The sequence below is a fragment of the Pantherophis guttatus genome, chromosome 3 (genome assembly GCF_059756535.1).
Source record: "Pantherophis guttatus breed Tessera chromosome 3, ASM5975653v1, whole genome shotgun sequence".
Taxonomy (NCBI): Eukaryota; Metazoa; Chordata; class Lepidosauria; order Squamata; family Colubridae; genus Pantherophis; species Pantherophis guttatus.
Genome location: NC_142065.1, coordinates 134061832 through 134079376, shown reverse-complemented (window position 1 = coordinate 134079376; position 17545 = coordinate 134061832). Strand labels below are relative to the sequence as shown.

Here is a 17545-nt window from a genome sequence, read left to right as displayed (position 1 = left end):
TAGGCACACAGATGAGAAATGCCTTTGTGCATATTATTATAAAACGTAACGCCCATGTTTATCTTACCACAACTTCATCTGTGTGTGTCTGTTTATGGATCTACTTGATGCTTCTCTTGTAACCAATAATCTCGTAGTGCTTATATTTGGTGATAGGAAGGAGACTTTCACTTTGGGAATATTGTAAATGTGTCCTTTGGGTCACAGACCAAGTTCAAGAAACCCTTAAAAACCATTATTTAAAGACCGAATATTGGTTTTACATTCCTGAAGAAGTAGAAAGTTAAATCAAGTTTATCCTTATTGTAATATAGTTGAGAAGGGAGAGGGAGGTTACAAGTTTTCTTTCCAAGCTAACATAAATGTGCCAATGAGATGGGACTAGCCTTGTTCTCATTTTTTTATTGTTGGTTGGTTTTTCTTTCTTTTCTCTTGTGAATCACGAGTAAATAATAACTACATTCACTGGTGTGTAACAGCTTTATTTTATAACTGGGCCATAAAGGGCAGAAACTAAAATAATACATAACAGAAGCAGAATGAAGTACTGCTAATATTAGTTTACTATATTTGGTTGTGAATCAGTGCTATAGCATAAAATACCAATAATACTTTGAGTTCTCTTTTTGTTGTTGTTGTTGTTCCTATCTTATTCATTGTCTGCAGAAGCTAAGTAGGTGTGAGAGTTTGGATGATTACTTCAGTATAATTTTTTTGTATAATTTTATGCTGCCATATAAATTTCTTTTATAGGTCCCTTTAGATGGAATTTTATGCAGCAGAAACCTTGTCAACAGAAGAATTAATGTTTGAGTTAGCATTTTGGCAATAGAAAAAAAAAAATTCCAAAGCTGAGCAGTGAAGGTCAACAGACAGCCTCAAACCTGGATTCTTCAGCTCATCGTTCAACATTGGAGTTTTTAAATCCTTGTGATAGAGAAACCATTGCCAATGCTTACAAGGAACTGCTTATCCCTGCTTCTCTGGGTCCTGTTCAATGGAGGTATCTTAATGTTACTTCATTCGCAACCACAACAGATTTCAAAAGCTGAGTCAAGGAGAAATGTTGTCACCAACCCTGAAAGGAGGATACCCACCTTACGGGTCAAGAGAGGCTGGGTCTGGAATCAGTTTTTTGTCCTGGAAGAATACATGGGCTCCGAACCCCAGTACGTGGGAAAGGTAAATGCTTAATTTACTAAAATCAAAGTTCACTCAAAGGAGATTTTTCTTTAACTTTTAGTCACCAATTTGTTTTTTTTAATTAAAAAAACCAAACAACTCTTTTTCACTCTTATCACTATGTTATTATAATTTGTGATTATTTTTGCATAGTTTAATGAAATATTTTTTGGGAAGATGTATCCATTATATATATATAACCATTGCCTTGATTTTTAATAGCTCAAGGAAGAATTCGCCTGCAATTATAGGTTAAAAGTTAACAATATTTGAAGGATGTTTTTCAAAGATGGATAATCCTGAATGCTCAGCATAGAGAAACAAATTCTAATAATTCAGACATATCATTTGATACACCATGTACTTATTTATCTTGGAGTGGATCCCAGTTAAGTTAATAAAGCTTTCTTTGGAATAGATTTGTATAAGATTGTGCTTTATTCCATTGAAAGAAATTAAAATAAACTTCAAATATTTGGTATTTGAAGTTGCTAATAAAATGTTTAATGTTCAAAGTTGTTATTGGAACACTTGTATGTGTATATATTTGTGTTTACCAAGGTTACAGTAAGGATATCAGCTTTGTGATATGACAACGCAATATAGTATATCAAATTATGCAACTGGACAATTTGATGAAATTGAAAGACACTTTCCTGTTTCTCATTTCAACAATGTGTGTATTCATACACGTGGATACACATGTACATATGCCCTTTGGAGACATTTTAGATGTATTAAATTTATTCATGCAAATCATGGAAAATGGTTGGAATTTGACTTCCATCAGCTTGCATCACTGTTGGCAAATTCAACAATTAGATATAATTGTGCTCTCTTTATACAGAAAACATAGGTATTTCTTGCCCCCTGTCCATATAGACTTTTATACCCACAAGGAAAAATGTTATACACATACTAGGAATTGGATTCTAGTAAGAGATACATAGTGGCTCAGTGGCTAAGACACTGAGCTTGTCGATCGAAAGGTCAGCAGTTCAGCGGTTCAAATCCCTAGTGCCACATAATGGGGTGAGCTCCAATTACTTGTCCCAGCTTCTGCCCACCTAGCAGTTCAAAAGCATGTAAAAAATGCAAGTAGAAAAATAGGGACCACCTTTGGTGGGAAGGTAACAGCATTCTGTGCACCTTTGGCATTTAGTCATGCCGGCCACATGACCACAGAGATGTCTTCGGACAGTGCTGGCTCTTCGGCTTTGAAATGGAGATGAGCACTGCCCCCTAGAGTTGGGAACGACTAGCACATATGTGCGAGGGGAACCTTTACCTTTACCTTTAAAAGAGAAAGGTAATAATGTCATATTGTACCATTTTTTCCAAGCTTTTTTTTGCAATTTGAGGCTTTGTTTTAGTTTGTTTCATTGTATGTTTACATCTATTAGACTTATCACAAGGAAATGGCAGGTTGTCATAATATTTTGTATATCGTACATCTTAAAATATACCTACAGGCATTATGAATATTGCTGTTTTCCTAAAAGAACAATAAAGTCTCCTTTTAACAAGAATTATAATTCATGATCTCCCACTTTTATATGATTCTGTTTGCCCCTATTTGAATGCCAATGATCTGAGATGATGAAAGTTGAAGTCTAACAATAACAAAAACAAAAGTAACTTTTTATGGCCCGAGTGAGACTTTGGGTTTTTTTTTCTTTTTTAACCAGTAACCAAGTGTGATAACCAGCTAACATAATTGGAGGAATGGAATTTTCAGCTGTTTTTAAATCTTTAGGGACAAATTTTTGGAAAAAAGGATAAAAATAAAGGGATTAAAGCTATCGTGTATTTTGCGATTTTTCCCAAACAAGGGCAGAAAATCCTTTAATAGCAATAGCACCTAGACTTATATACCACTTCACAGTGCTTTACAGCACTCTCTAAGAAGTTTACAAAGTCAGCATCTTGCCCCCGAACAATCTGGGTCCTCAATTTGCTGACCTCGGAAGGATAGAAGGCTGAGTCAACCTTGGGCCACTCAGAATCAAACACCTGGACTGAGCAGTGAGTTAGCCCTGCAGCTCTGCAGTACTACATTCTAACCACTGTGCCATCATGGCTCTAATTTTAATGCTGTTGCAAATTCACCAGTGCATTTTGGTGTGCTGTGTCCTGAGGGTTCCAGGGTCAGAAAAAAAGAAAGAAACTAAGGTGACATCAACTGAAGCTGTCTTTCCCTGATCTAAAGGAATAATATTCTTTTCTCTTGCCTTGGTAGCAACTAAGCAACTAACTTGGGAGAGTGCAAGAAAAAAGAAACATGGATCCAATATTCCAAATAGCAATAGACTTATATACCACTTCACAGTGCTTTTACAGTCCTCTCTAAGCAGTTTAGAGTCAGCATATTGCCCCCAACAATCTGGGTCTTCATTTTACCCACCTTGGAAGGAAGGAAGGCTGAGTCAACCTTGAGCCTGGTGAGATTCGATCTGCCAAATTGCAGGTAGCTGGCAGTCAGCAGAAGTAGCCTGCAGTACTACACTCTAACCACTGTGCCACCACGGCTCACCGCAAATAACAGATTATTATTGTGACTCCCTACTTTGTTGTTTGCTTGCTTTTTTTGGGGGGGGGGCGGGACACGGTTATATTTTCAAAGGAAAAGCTTATTTCATTTGTACATTTTCTTATCCCTTTTCTCCATTACTGATTTCCATGCTGGCTTGCCTGTTGTAAGCATAAGCATGTTAAAATGTTGTATTAGAGGGGAAATTAAAAGATATTTGAAAGAAAAGAAAGGAAAATGTGAATAGATTGTCTTTTACATTCAGCAGTAGCTCTTTATTTGCCATCATAAATAGTTTGATCATAAGAAGCATTTCAGGCTGGATTTAGGGTGATAAAAGTACATAGAATTCATAAATATATAAACTATTTAATGTCAGCATGAATTTGGGAGAATACCTCTCGCTTAAAATCATTGATTATTACAGATCTTTGTTTATGTCCATGTGCTTTTAAAAATGAATTTTAGGCTGAGAGAATATATTCTCTTATTTCTGAGATTAATATTCATTCAGATAACATTGTTCATTTTATTGTAACACCTTAAAATATTTCTGTTGCTGTTTCTATCTTTTGATCAAGACGGTAGCTTTTAATGAGTTAAAATAAGCAGGAACAAAATGATGAGGATGTTATATTAGATCTCAGATTAACATGATCTAATTGTTACTTAGACATTTTATTACAGGGAGGAGAAGCTATAATGATGAATAAAGGTTTGGTGTTTTTGTTTTGCTAGGCATGTATCCTGGGTATAATTTCAGTTTAAGATGAGTAAATTGATGCATCCTTGAGTACTCAGTGTAGACTTTTAAGCAAATAAGTCCCCAGTGTACTACTTCTATTTCGAAGATAAAAATAAAATATGGATGGATCTGGATGATAGAATACAAACTAATGAATGCATAACAAATACCTCATTAACAAGAAAGCAAGAAGCACAACTGTGAGCATGATGGTTTGGGTTTTTTTTGGTTGTTGTTGTTGAGGAGTTACGGAATTGATGCTTATGTCTGACTTTATAAAGAATTTATACCAGCCAAAATAGTTCTATTCAGTATCAAATTCTTATGCAACATTCTCTGTTTTGATAATTATCTATCTCCTTGATTATTTATTTCCAGCTTTGGCAATATGTGCACAAATATCAAGCTTGATATGATAGGCTGTTTTTGTCATTATGTTGGCACCAAGGCTGTTGATATATGCCAGTATGTTTTGCACACTAGTTAGAAATGATGTCCACTATTACATAACAGAAGGTAACTAGCCACAAAATTTAAAGCATTTTTAAATGACTGGTTGTTAAATAAGGTAGTTTTGTAGAGATGGGTCTGGGAAGCTATGAGAGAGAGAAAGAAAGAGAGAAATTGGAAGGGAGTGCTTAATTTTATATTCACTGGCTGTTTACCTCCCTTGACTTGTCAGGTTGTTTTGGCAGCTATGCTGGAAGAAAAGTGGGAAAGTTGTAATTAGACTAGCCCTCAAATGTTGCAACTGTGGCTATTGCTTCTCCATCACAAATTACTTCCACCCAGATATCCTCTGTGCAGATGGTGTTCTCAGAATAATTTTGGTCAAACTAAACGAAGCTCTATGGTAAGATATAAACAGAATAGGTTCCAGCATTTCAATTGGAAAAGAAAGCTGACCTTTTGTCTGGTTTTCAATTCTTACACACATCAGAAGCATTGGTTCAGCTAATCGATAGTTTCACCATGCTGACTTGTGAGAAGTTGTCACATTTTCTTAACTTCAAGATAATTTTGCCAAGGCAGTAAAATTAGTACTGGACCATTTATAGTTCTCTCTCTTTATTTAAAAATTCCCGATTAGCAATTTGTCAATTCAAGCCCTGCATTTTTTTTTTATTTAGTAGAAATTGGAATTGTTTTCTTTTTAGCTTCTCCCTTAAGATATGCCAAAGTATTATATATTTGTAAATTCTGCACACTGCAAAAAATATTAAGGTGAACTTAAAAGCCTTGGATGTTTTATCGCTAAATTCTGGTGAATAGATGATTTCACATTTACTGACTGATGTCTACATATTATTCATTGCCTTGTCCAGAATGTTATATGTTTTAATCCTCCAATTCCTCCATTCCACCCATGCAAAAAACCCCAGGCTTTTATGTTAATCTGAAAAGTGATGGTTTCATTCCTTATTATAGATCTAGAGCACTAACAGTATTAGTGTAATTTATAAATAGATTCCTAATGGGTCTATATAATTAGCTGTCAGTTTTGTTAAACATTCTGGATAACTAGTTCATTTTGGAAGCCACCTGGAATAGCTCTGAAGAGATTAATAGAAGCCATGTCAGATGTTAACAGCCCAGATTCTCAAATCAATTTATGCTGTCTTTCACCACCACCATCGAGCCCTTTCAGATTATTATTTGAAAAAATGTCAGGTTAGAGAACATGATGATTAATCAAATTCATGGACAGGAAGTCTAAAAAAGTTCCTGAGGTTGACCCTTTCAAATCAGGACAGTGTGCTTCTGCTCTTATATTGATATCCTATATCATATCAGAAAAGTCAGGCACTGTGCTTTTCAACTGTGGAGGTGGTTAGAAGTATTAAGTTTTTGGGTGTGCACCTGATGAGCAGGTTAGCTTGGTCACTCAATAATGAGACACTGGTGAAGCATGTGCAGCAGCACCTGCATTTTCTGCATCTTATGAGAAAAGAACATCTTTTTCCCCTTATCCTTACCACTTCTTACAGAGGGAGGATTTAAAGCATCTTGTTGTATTGTATTACTGTGTGGTTTGAAGGTATTACTATTTTGGATAGGAAGGCTGTAATGAGAGTGGTGAGGGCAGCAGAAAAGATTATTGGAAGTTCACCTCCTATTCAGGGTGTAGCATATAAGCAATGCTTCATCAGGGTCCATAGTATTGTCAGGCACATTACACATCCTATCTATGACCAGCTTTCTTTGTTACCTTCTGGGAGGAGACTGCAACATCTGAAGCAAGAAAACTAGATTCTGTTTATACTATATAGTATCAACCTTGTTAATTCTCAAAAGTCTTTTTTCCACTGTGCTCTATGATGTGTGTGTGCAGCTGACTATAGTATATGTATAAATAGCATATGTATATGTATGTGCATGTATGCGTATGAGGATCAGCATTTCATTTTTTAATGTATGCCAGTGTGTTCACAGAAAAAGTGACAATAAAGCTTATCTCATCTCAGCTATCCTATCCTCTCCTATCCTAAATGACATAGATGAGGGAATAGAAGGGGAACTCATCAAATTTGCAGATGATACTAAACTATCCTATCCTATCCTATCCTATCCTATCCTATCCTATCCTATCCTATCCTATCCTATCCTATCCTATCCTATCTCCTCCTCAAATAGGAGAAAGAAGGTGTGTTGGCTATGTTTCCTGACTTGAGTTATTTGTAAATCATAATAAAGGTGGGAGATAGATAGATAGATAGATAGATAGATAGATAGATAGATAGATAGATAGATAGATAGATAGATAGATAGATAGATGATAGATAGATAGATGATAGATAGATAGTTAGATAGATAATATCATAGTATGGGATCATGAATGAAACCCACACCATTTTATCCAGTTTGGGCAAAAACCAGCCTATGGGATTTTGCCTCAAACTGAAAAAAATAGTAATCCTTTTTTTTTTCCTTGTCATGGTTAGCAGAGCATATAATGTAAGTACTATAACAGATGTCACTAAACTATAATCTCTGAATCATGATAAACTAGCATAGCATACCTCACAGTCTGGAAAACAACTACTAGCAGCATTAAAACAAATTGGGAAAGCACCAACCTTTTAATGAAAGCAGTATTTTGAAGTGAATTTGGGAAGATATTTTCTTACTAAATTAGTATACTGTGTGTGCATTCTAAGTGGTGGGATATGGACAATGCTGACTTGAAAAGTAGATCAGAGATGGTAACTTGCATAGAATAGCATGATTATACTTTGGCTAAAACTAAGCTTTGGTTGTGCTTGTGGCATAATGGCCAGTTATTTAAAAACATGTCTTTAATTAGCAGGGAATGCTACAAGTGACATGGTATTTAACTAAGGTTGGTAACGTAGCTTAAACTTTGATTATCTTATTTAAAAAGCCATGATTGCTATTGATGGTCAGTGTGGATGCATCTAGTGATAACTATAGCATAAGGAAGATTGTAGTTTGGAATATATGAAAAGTGAATGGTAACAATGTGAATTAATGAACAAAATAAAAGATTTGCACATGTGTGCTCATGTAAGTAAAAAGCAGGAACTATGAATAAGGAAGTTAAGTTAAAATAAGTTTATGGAAAGATATTAATTACTATAAATTGTAATGACATATAAATATGTCTCTCTGAACATCAACAGGTTTAATTATGAATTAAAGGACTAAAAACATTGTCATTTGCAGCAGAATGTTGATAGAAATATCTTAACATGATGCAAGCCCCACCTGTTATGGATTCAGTTAAGAAGTATTCAATGGGTCTTATTTGAGCTAGATTGAAAACACTAGAACAGTAAAAAGGAAGGATTATATGTATATAATCATCTTCTGTGTACAGATGTAAGATTGCATAACCCCAAGGTATTCTGAAACATATTATTCTTGTCAAGGGTGAAATCCAGCAGGTTCTGGCAGGTTCTGGAGAACTGGTAGGAGAAATTTTGAGCAGTTCAGAGAACCGGTAGAAGAAATTTTAAGTAGTTTTGAGAACCGGCAAATACCACCTCTGGCTGGCCCCAGAATGGGGTGGGAATGAAGATTTTGCACTATCCATCCCCTGGAGCGGGGTGGGAATGGGGATTTTGGAGTATCCTTTCCCTGCCACGCCCACCAAGCCACGCCCACCAAGCCATCATGCCCACCAAGCCACGCCCACAGAACCGGTAGTAAAAAAAATTGGATTTCACCACTGATTCTTGCTCATCTTTTTAGACTGTTATTGCAGAAGATAGAAGTCATGGCTACAGGGGGTTTTGCTCACTTCATCTGGTGTATTAGTTGGACTCTACCTAGTACACTATAAAACTTGTATCTGCTGAAAGAGATTACCTCTTGTTTCTTAGATGGGTTTTGGATCTGACCTTAAAACAAAGGTCAATGCATCCCTTTGCCTTGCCTCTGAGGACTCTTCAACCAGTTCCAATAGTGGACAGAAAAAATTGCTTCAGTGCCTCAGTGGGTATATTGTGGTCCTTCTTTGATGCAAATTGACTCATGGAGACAAATTGTAATCTCACACACCTCTGGATATAACTCCTTCCATGTGGGATCTCTGAGTTTCTTCTCCTGTATTGTTCAGCTATAATGAATGTGTTCACTTTGGGAAAGGAAGAGAGATCGTTTTGAGGAAGAAAGTTGCAGAGCCTTCAACTCAGGAAAAATGAAGTGTGCAAAAATGAATATTTTTAAAAAAGAATAATTATCACAATTGTAGATTTCTCAAAGGAAAATAAAAGGAGCAAAGCAATAGAGATGAAAGAGTAACTAATTCACCAGTGCATCAGTAACGAGGTATTATTATGGTTTGATCACTTTTGAAGGGCACTTTGAAAGAACAGATGTTAAAAAAGAATAGTGCTGACACATATTATGTTGCTCGTGTTTTTTTTTCTTTCCTAATAATTTTTAACATCAGATTTGCCTTTCTAATGGCCTACATACTGAATTGACATTTTCATTGACCATAGCTTCAATTATACTTACATAAATAGTCCTTTTCACTTCAGTGCACACATGCAAGATTAGGAAGTTTTCCTACAAAACTCTACCTCTTTTGTCATTGTGAAGTTGTGGAAGAGAATGAAATGGCACAAAGTTCCACAGCAACCTTTCTCTAACTTCCACACATTCACTGGAGAGATCTGAAGAGAATTTGTGCCTTTATTCAAGAGAATGAATGACTGAAAAACCTGCAGTGAAAGATTTTGTGTCATCAGGGTAGATCATGAAGGTTCTTTTAAAAAAAAAAGTTTATTCTATTCAAATGAGCAAAACTAAGGAGGCTATATTACACAGATGATAAAAAGTGGGAAATTTCTTCTTACCAACAAAGAGACTTAAATGTTTTTAAAACAATATTTTGACCATCAAAAAATTGAGGTTCTCAAATATTCATCCTAGTGTTATTAGTATCCGTTGTGTTTGACATGAATAGAAAATAGATGTAATCAACCTAGCAGAAACTTAACACACCTATTTTTATACTTATTTCAATTAAAACTTGTAACATTGCTCCATAGTTGAATAGGGTTTCACCACTGAATTTTAGCAATCTGATCTTAGAGCATTCTACAGACCACAAAAATGGAGGCTTCTTGACAATTATAGGGTTTTTTCTTCTTCTTTGATTTGAGGGGACAAAGTTAAGTGATGCAACAGTGCTGGATGAAAAATGATGACATGGAGACAGAAATTATTCTTTTGAGGGCAGTAACAGATTTACAAAAAAATACAGAGTGAGCTTTTTTCCCCGATGACTTTTAAGAATCTAGAATATGTTCTGTTCCAAAAGAGTAGCCAACTATAATAAAAATGTAAAGGTTATTGTATTAACTGCAACATGGAGTTTAAATGGCATAAATCTATGTCAGTTCCATAAAGCTGACAGTGAAATTGTTGAATATTAAGGGGTAGTATGGATTTTTAAAAATTCTTCAGGCAAAGAAATTATGCATTGTCCTTTCCTAGGCCTATGCCCTTCAAATATATTGGAATTACAACTCTCATAATTGCCAAGCAGAGCTGGCCCAATATAATAGTGAATATAAATAACCCAAATCCTTTAGAACTGCAACTTTTCACTACAAAATTGTCCTCAGTTGATTTCTCTCTGGAATTCAGGCTCGTTAAACAAAAATATCTAGATAGGTTAACCATCCAGAGTTCATTTTAATTGGTGGTAGTAATTCATGCAATAAACTCTCAAGCTGTTTCTGATGCTCATGTGAGCGGTATGAATGTAAGTGGACATACAAGTTGGGCTCTACATAATTTCTGAATATTCCTTGCATTCTTGAAGATGCTCCTGGGTAGGTGTGTTATGAGTCATTCATTTGGAGGTTTCTTTGAACCACAAATGCAGATTTTGGAACATCTTTGAAACAGTCATTCTGATTTTGGGGTGTATATCCAAAATAAAGCCTGAAAGATAGAATCTGTGGTCCTATTATTGCTTGACTAAGAGTCGGTCCCAATGAATTTTGTTCTAAAACGATATGCTTGTTCTAGTTTCACAACTCAGGTAAACCTCCTCTTCTGTACACCCCAAAAAATATATGAATATAAACCAGAGACTTGCCTGCTTAGATTTTCCTGTAAAGAATTAAATTAGAATGTTCACTAGAATTCTTATGTTGTGATCTTCAGCTCCTTCTAATTGTTATAGAACTTAAAAATGGTGTTAGGCAAACTCTGAATAGGAGAATATTAAGTAAGTTCTAAAAAACATAAATGTAAGTTCTAAATAGTTAAAGGGAACCTTGAATCCTAAAAGGTTAGTGGTAAGTTTGGTGATAGCCTGATTTCACTTTGGCAACCATGATGCTGTTGTATTTGCATGTGCTTTGCAGGGGTGGGTTCTACTTACCTTTACTACTAGTTCACAACGGGGCTGTGTGCGCAAGCGAAGCGAGCACACACGTGCGCTCTTCTGCACATGCGCAGAAGCATTTTGATGATATCGGGGTCGGTGGGTGGAGCCTCCTGTCGGTTTTACTACTGGTTCTATAGAACCAGTACGAACTGGGGCAACCCACCACTGGTCCTTTGACATATGAGTTCAGATTATTTGTACTAGGGGTCCCTCACTCAGCCTGTTTGCTGGTGAGGCACCACTTTTGATCAAACATTTATGGTTTGTTTAGTGCTTCTTTTTAAAGTTAGCTATTTCCAGGCCAGAATTTCTAGGAGTGAAATCCAGTAATAATTTCTTACTCCATTTGATAAAAAAGGAATACCTTTTAGGATTGTTTTTAAAGGAAAAGAATTATTGATAGCAATTGTCTTGGGCATGTTCAAGAATTTTAATTACCATACTTACAAGTTGATATATGAATGTTTTTCATTGTATGATCATTACTCCAGAAGTGTACAGTCTCTTGGGCTTCTGAGATTTCACCCAAAAGACTTCATGAACATTTTCTTCCCTTCATTTTATGAAGAATGGACAGCCATGGAGGCACAATGAGGGAGTTGGAATTGCCCATCCTATTATCTAATTTATGAGGGAAAGAGCTTCACTGATTTACTTGATTTCCAAGTAATTTCATCACTTTTTTAATTTTATCCACAGCATATTTTGATGCATTCAATATCTGTACATTGCATCTTAATTATTATTATTAACCTAAATATGAAATTGTTTAAAACTGATGTTCTCTTTTTCTACCTTTCTGGGCTCAGTAATGAAGAAAAACATGAAAATGGATTACAAGACTGGGGAGACTAAAATTCTTATAAGGCCCTGTTAGAATGACAGCATTGGATTTTTTTTTATTTTTTATTTTTTTTTACGAAACAACAATTCCTTTTAGCTCATAAGCTCGTAAAATAAGTTATTTTTAAATAGCAAAATATGTTAGGGAGAGAATAAAGTACCTGGCAGGTTTGTGCTGATTACTACAAAAATTGAGAGTAAAAACATTCAGTCAGTAGCACATGATTTGCTGCAAGGGAAATGGCCTACTTCCAAAGTTGGAGTCTTGTATTTTATTCTGTTTTAATCTTAGGTGTTTAATTATCTAAATACCTTATTTATGGTTCTTTTCTATTTTATGAGAACTTCTATTAACTTGTGTCTGTGATTCATATTTTTTGCTCTGCTTTCATAGTCCACTGATAAAAGAATATTACCCATCACCATAAATATGAAAATTATTATGTTAAGCTAGAGATAGAAATATAGAGATAGTGACAGAAACAGAGATGACAGATATAGAGACAGAGGTAAAGACAGACAGAGAGATAGAGATGTGTCTCTGTGTGAGTATATGTGCAATACAGTAATAGAATGGAATCATGGAGAAGTGACAGGTTAAATGAAGTTTAATTGTGGAAAATTGGCTTTTCGTGCATAATATTCCAGGTCCCAAACCTGGAAGTTCTATTGAAAAATATCTGAAGTATCCTGGATGAAAATGACATCTTAATTTGAAACTTTCCAACAATTATTATTTAGATTAGTCCATAGTTACCAGTATTAGATAAACCTCTGTGATCTGACTAGAGTTGTTATAGTCTGAATGAATCCAGTTCCAATTAATAAGGGATGTATTCAAACAAAAATGAGAGAAAACATCAGCATTTTGTATTTATGGCTCATTAACACAAGGGTTTTGTATACATACATTTATACATACATTTATATGCAAATTTCCCTAATGTACACATTGTTTTATGCAGCTGTCCCATATATGCACATTTCTGTACACAATTGTTCAGCAAAAACACATTTTTAATGGACAGTAGCTGGCATTAACTACATATTTATTCATGCCACAGTGGATTCATAGCATCTTGCTTGAAAAGAAATCAGAGACTGATATCTGTTGTATATATTAGAACAGGCTCAGTATAAATTAGCATTATTCACTGGAATTTAACTGATTTTTCTTTTTCTTTTTTCTTTTGCCTTTTTCTTGGACTGTATTCAGATATTCCAGTCCCATTCTTTGTAAATTGTGATATACACTGTGTTTGCACAGCAAAAATAGACTTTGGGAAAACAGATTTACAAAGCTGAACATTCCCAAAAGGTTCCCATGACAAATGAGGAAGTAACTGAAATTTACCTGATTAAATTTCTTCAATATTAGACGCTATTATTCAACCAAGCTTTATATTGGGAAACATTCCACCTTAAACATGAACATCACCAAAACTTTTATTATTGTATTAGAATAATACTTACAGAACTTTGATTCCTCAATCAATCAATCAATCAATCAATAAAGGTCCTTTCTCATTTGCACAACCTGTTGCAATCCAGCAGTAAGCAAGTTCTTCTAGTCTAAGCTTAAAAAATACTAATTTAATGAAAAATTAATGAATTAATCTAGCATCAAAGTAAAATAAGTGTAAGCCTCTATAGGCAGGAAATTCACACTAAATCCTACTGAAAATTAGCAGCAAAGATTTGTAACAACCATTGTGAACAAGGACTAGATTCTTTCAAGAAATGTCTATTGCTGTCCTATTTTTCTGAGACCTCTGGGCATGAAATAATATTTTCCTAGGTCAACAAATAACAAAAGTTATTGAATTAAATGACAGATCAGAGTGATTGCCAATGCTAGCATTTTGCTTTCAGGAGCATAGAATTCAGAGCAGTGCCAGCTTCATGCCATGCCATGATAACTATTTATTTCATAGCTTAAACTTACTAATGAGCTTGATATAATGTGGACTTTCAAACATTATATCTTGGATATAATGACACTTTCTTTAAATAGCCATGTATACTGTTGATTATTTTCCTCATGCTTCCATGCTCCTTTCAGAGCCCTCCAATGGTGAGAATTTGGCGTGGGAGCATGGAGACCTGCTTGTCGTGTCCGATCTTGCTGTGATGTCAGCCGGAAGTCCATCCTTGCAATTTTCTTGGCAAGGTTTTTCAAAATTAATTTGCCATTACCTCCTTCCTAAGACTGAAAAATGACTTCTCCAAGGTCACCCAGTTGGTTTTGTGCTCAAGATGGGATTAGAACTCATGGTCTCCTGACTTCTAGCCTGGTACCTTAACCACTATACCAAACTGCCTCTCAATTTCATCTTAGTATTAGATTTTGCCATTTTTTTTATAAATTTCAAAGGACTGTTCCATATTTAGATTAAAATGCCATGATTGTTTTTGAGTTAATAACTAATACAACTCCCTTCCTTCCTTTCCTCCTTCCTTCCTTCCTTAAAAATTAACCTGCTATTTTGTTAAATTGTTTCATTTTTTAGTCCACCTACTAGTTTTCTAGCAATGGCATATTTCACAATAGTTAATGTTGTTTAATAAGGAGGACTATTCTAAGCATATTCATAAAAAGTACATTAATACTTAGTGGAACAATAAATTATAGCAACTATTGTAAAATCATTATTTTCAGTGGGATTTAATATAAGAGTTACTTCTGAATTTGCAAAGAAAGACACTATATAAAATAAATATATGTAACATATTTATGACCAGTTTGGTGTAGTGGTTGAGGCATCAGACTAGAAACTGGGAGGCTATGAGTGTTAGTTCCACCTTAGTCACAAAATCATCTGGGAGACCTTGAGCCAGTTCTCTCTCTCTAGCTTAGGAAAAAGGCAACAGTAAACCACTTCTGAAAATCTCACTAAAAAAACCTAAAAAGACCAATCCAGGTAGTCATCAGGAGTTAAATCTTATCAATACTAAGATTGTAGTTGAATCTAATAAAGTACAACAGTATTCCACTTCGAAAACTCTTTATTATTTCCTAATTTTGAAGTTCTTGGAACTCTATTCATATACTCATTCCTCAGTTAACAACCAACATTGGAACCAGGAACTCCATCACTAAATAACACAGTCATAAAGCAAAATAACCATACCAACCTATGAAGGCAATTCTAGCAGTTGTTTGCAGTAATTAACTGAATAAAACATAGTTCTTATGCATTATGTCATATGACTGCTACTTGTGTTTCCCTGCTGGCTTCCCCATTGCATGTCAGAAGCTAACAGTGAAGATCACAAATGGGTATCACATTTGAAACCAAAAATATTTAGGAATTGCCCACCCATCTCTGTCTCACTGGGATTTAATCCCCATACAGTTCAACATTGTATCTATGGACTACTATAAAATTAGAAGGCAATGTGAAAGAAAATATTTCAGTATACTGTCCTCTCAGACAATATTTCTGAAAGCTTCTTGGAAGAGTCCCATAATGTGGCAGACCTAGAAGCAAATGTTATCATTTTCTCTTCCAACTAAGATGTGGTGTTGAGTTCATTTAATGGGTCCATGTGATTTGCTGTGTACTGTATGTTTCCCCCTGGATAAACATTTAATTTTACCCCAGAGCTTTTGGTACCTTCTTCTATAAGCTTCCATTTATGCATTTTATCTCCCATATTCCCTTTGGTGCTTTTACTTAAACAGTGCATAACTTGGAATCCTAAATTTCTTCACTTCAAGTATTTCCTCCTTCTTGTGTATATATTGCCTGTGAAACATAATGGGTAAAGGTTTAGTGAAGCCATAGGAGTAAATTATGGATTCACAAACTTGAAATTATTACAGAATGGTCTTTAAAAAATCTCTTCCTAACCAGGGTCATTAAGGATGCATTGGCTCATCGGATCCAGAACTCTTAGATGAAACAGCTTTTCTAACTCCATTTTAATAGGGGTATATTTAATAGGGCCTGGACATGGAAAATGTTCAATGGTAGCCCTGTCCAACTTTAAAATATCCAGCATTTAGATACTATCATTAATATATTTTCACAACATTAAAGAATTACTTACTCTCCTAGGCCTTTTAATGCTGCATTACTGCTGCTTTTACTCTGTTATATTCTTTATTTAATGTTTTAATATACTTTAAAAATGTGTAAATCTATTGTTTTAATTGTTTGAATTTTATTGTTAAACAGATTTAAGATTTTTTTTTGGTGGGGGTTAAGGAAGTTGGCACAAATATTTTAAATAAAATATATGCTAGAATTCTAGCTAACTCACAACAATAACAAACAAAAAACAAAAAAAGTGTAAAACTAGAATCTTGCATCCCAATCAACACTCTCAAATACATCAACAAATACAATCCCTGGACTCCAATTCCATTGCTTATAGGAATTTTTCATCACCTTCTGGAAAACTAAAAGGACAGGGACTTTCCAGTTCCCAGGGGGAAGGATGATTCCCAAGGCAGAAGTTGCTGCAGAAAAGACATTTTTATGGGTCCCAGTAGATGGAAACATTTGGAGGAAGGAACCTAGAGTGCATTTACCCTATCTGACTTGGTGGAATGGGTAGATACCTTCAGGGTATTGACCATCAAGAAGCATAGGTCTCCTCAAAATAAACAAGATGAGAAATTTCTAGCTGCATTAGGGCATAGTTAAAAATAAGGCCAATGCATTGAACTTTTGGGTATTAAAAATACCCCTACCTCTCATTTTTCACTTTTTAAAACAAAATAACTTTATTACAACATTATGCGTTTCCCATAAGCTCATGCATGTTCTCTTTATTAGAACCTTTTCAGTTGCAGCTCTGTTGTCCTCACTATGCAGATATGAAACATTAGCAGCTTTCTGCTGAGTTTTCTAAAATAAAAGTGTGAGAGAAATGAGGAAGAGCAGATCTCTTATTGATAAGATTTTGCTTCCCCTAATAATTGCCATTCTTATTCAACAATGTGCTTTTTTTTGTTAAGCCGGGTCAATCAACATTAACAGTTTGAAATTTATTGCTGCAAGGTGAATAAAGCTGTAGGGAATGCAGAGAAAGCAGACAGAAGCATAAGGGAAAGTTGTCATCTCTTACAAGTTTACCGGCATAGGTCATCATTCTGAGCCACTCTCTTCAAGCCACAAGGGACAAACAAACAGCAGAAGAAAGCTATGCATGCTATTAAAATTCATAAGGCCCATTGCTCCTTCCCTGCAATTTAACGCTGGCATTTTGTAAATCATCCTGCTGCTTTTTTTCCATGGAAAGTAACCTTTTACTTACCTGTATCACAAAGATTGCTGACCCTAAGCAAATGATCCCGCAACATTTTAAAGCAAGTGCTCTATCTCCCTTGAAGTATGCAAAAATAATGCTAGTAACAACGTGCTTT

General features: G+C 35.1%; 1 protein-coding gene and 1 long non-coding RNA gene across 5 annotated transcripts in view; one reads left to right on the top strand and one right to left on the bottom strand.

The window, feature by feature from the left end:
• CDH12 (cadherin 12) overlaps window positions 1–17545 on the top strand; it is a 769924-nt gene that overhangs the window by 611442 nt on the left and 140937 nt on the right. For all 4 annotated transcript variants that reach the window (XM_034411922.3, XM_034411918.3, XM_034411919.3 and 1 more), the window contains one exon: window positions 754–1182. In XM_034411922.3, the coding sequence (XP_034267813.1) occupies window positions 952–1182 (231 nt within the window). In that variant the 5' untranslated portion in view covers window positions 754–951. The remainder of the gene's footprint in view (window positions 1–753; window positions 1183–17545) is intronic.
• LOC117662482 (uncharacterized) overlaps window positions 1–17545 on the bottom strand; it is a 34723-nt gene that overhangs the window by 10912 nt on the left and 6266 nt on the right. The window contains exons 2-3 of the long non-coding RNA XR_009622488.2: window positions 9441–9646; window positions 8787–9054 (exon numbers count right to left, since the gene is read on the bottom strand). This is a non-coding gene — a long non-coding RNA (uncharacterized LOC117662482). The remainder of the gene's footprint in view (window positions 1–8786; window positions 9055–9440; window positions 9647–17545) is intronic.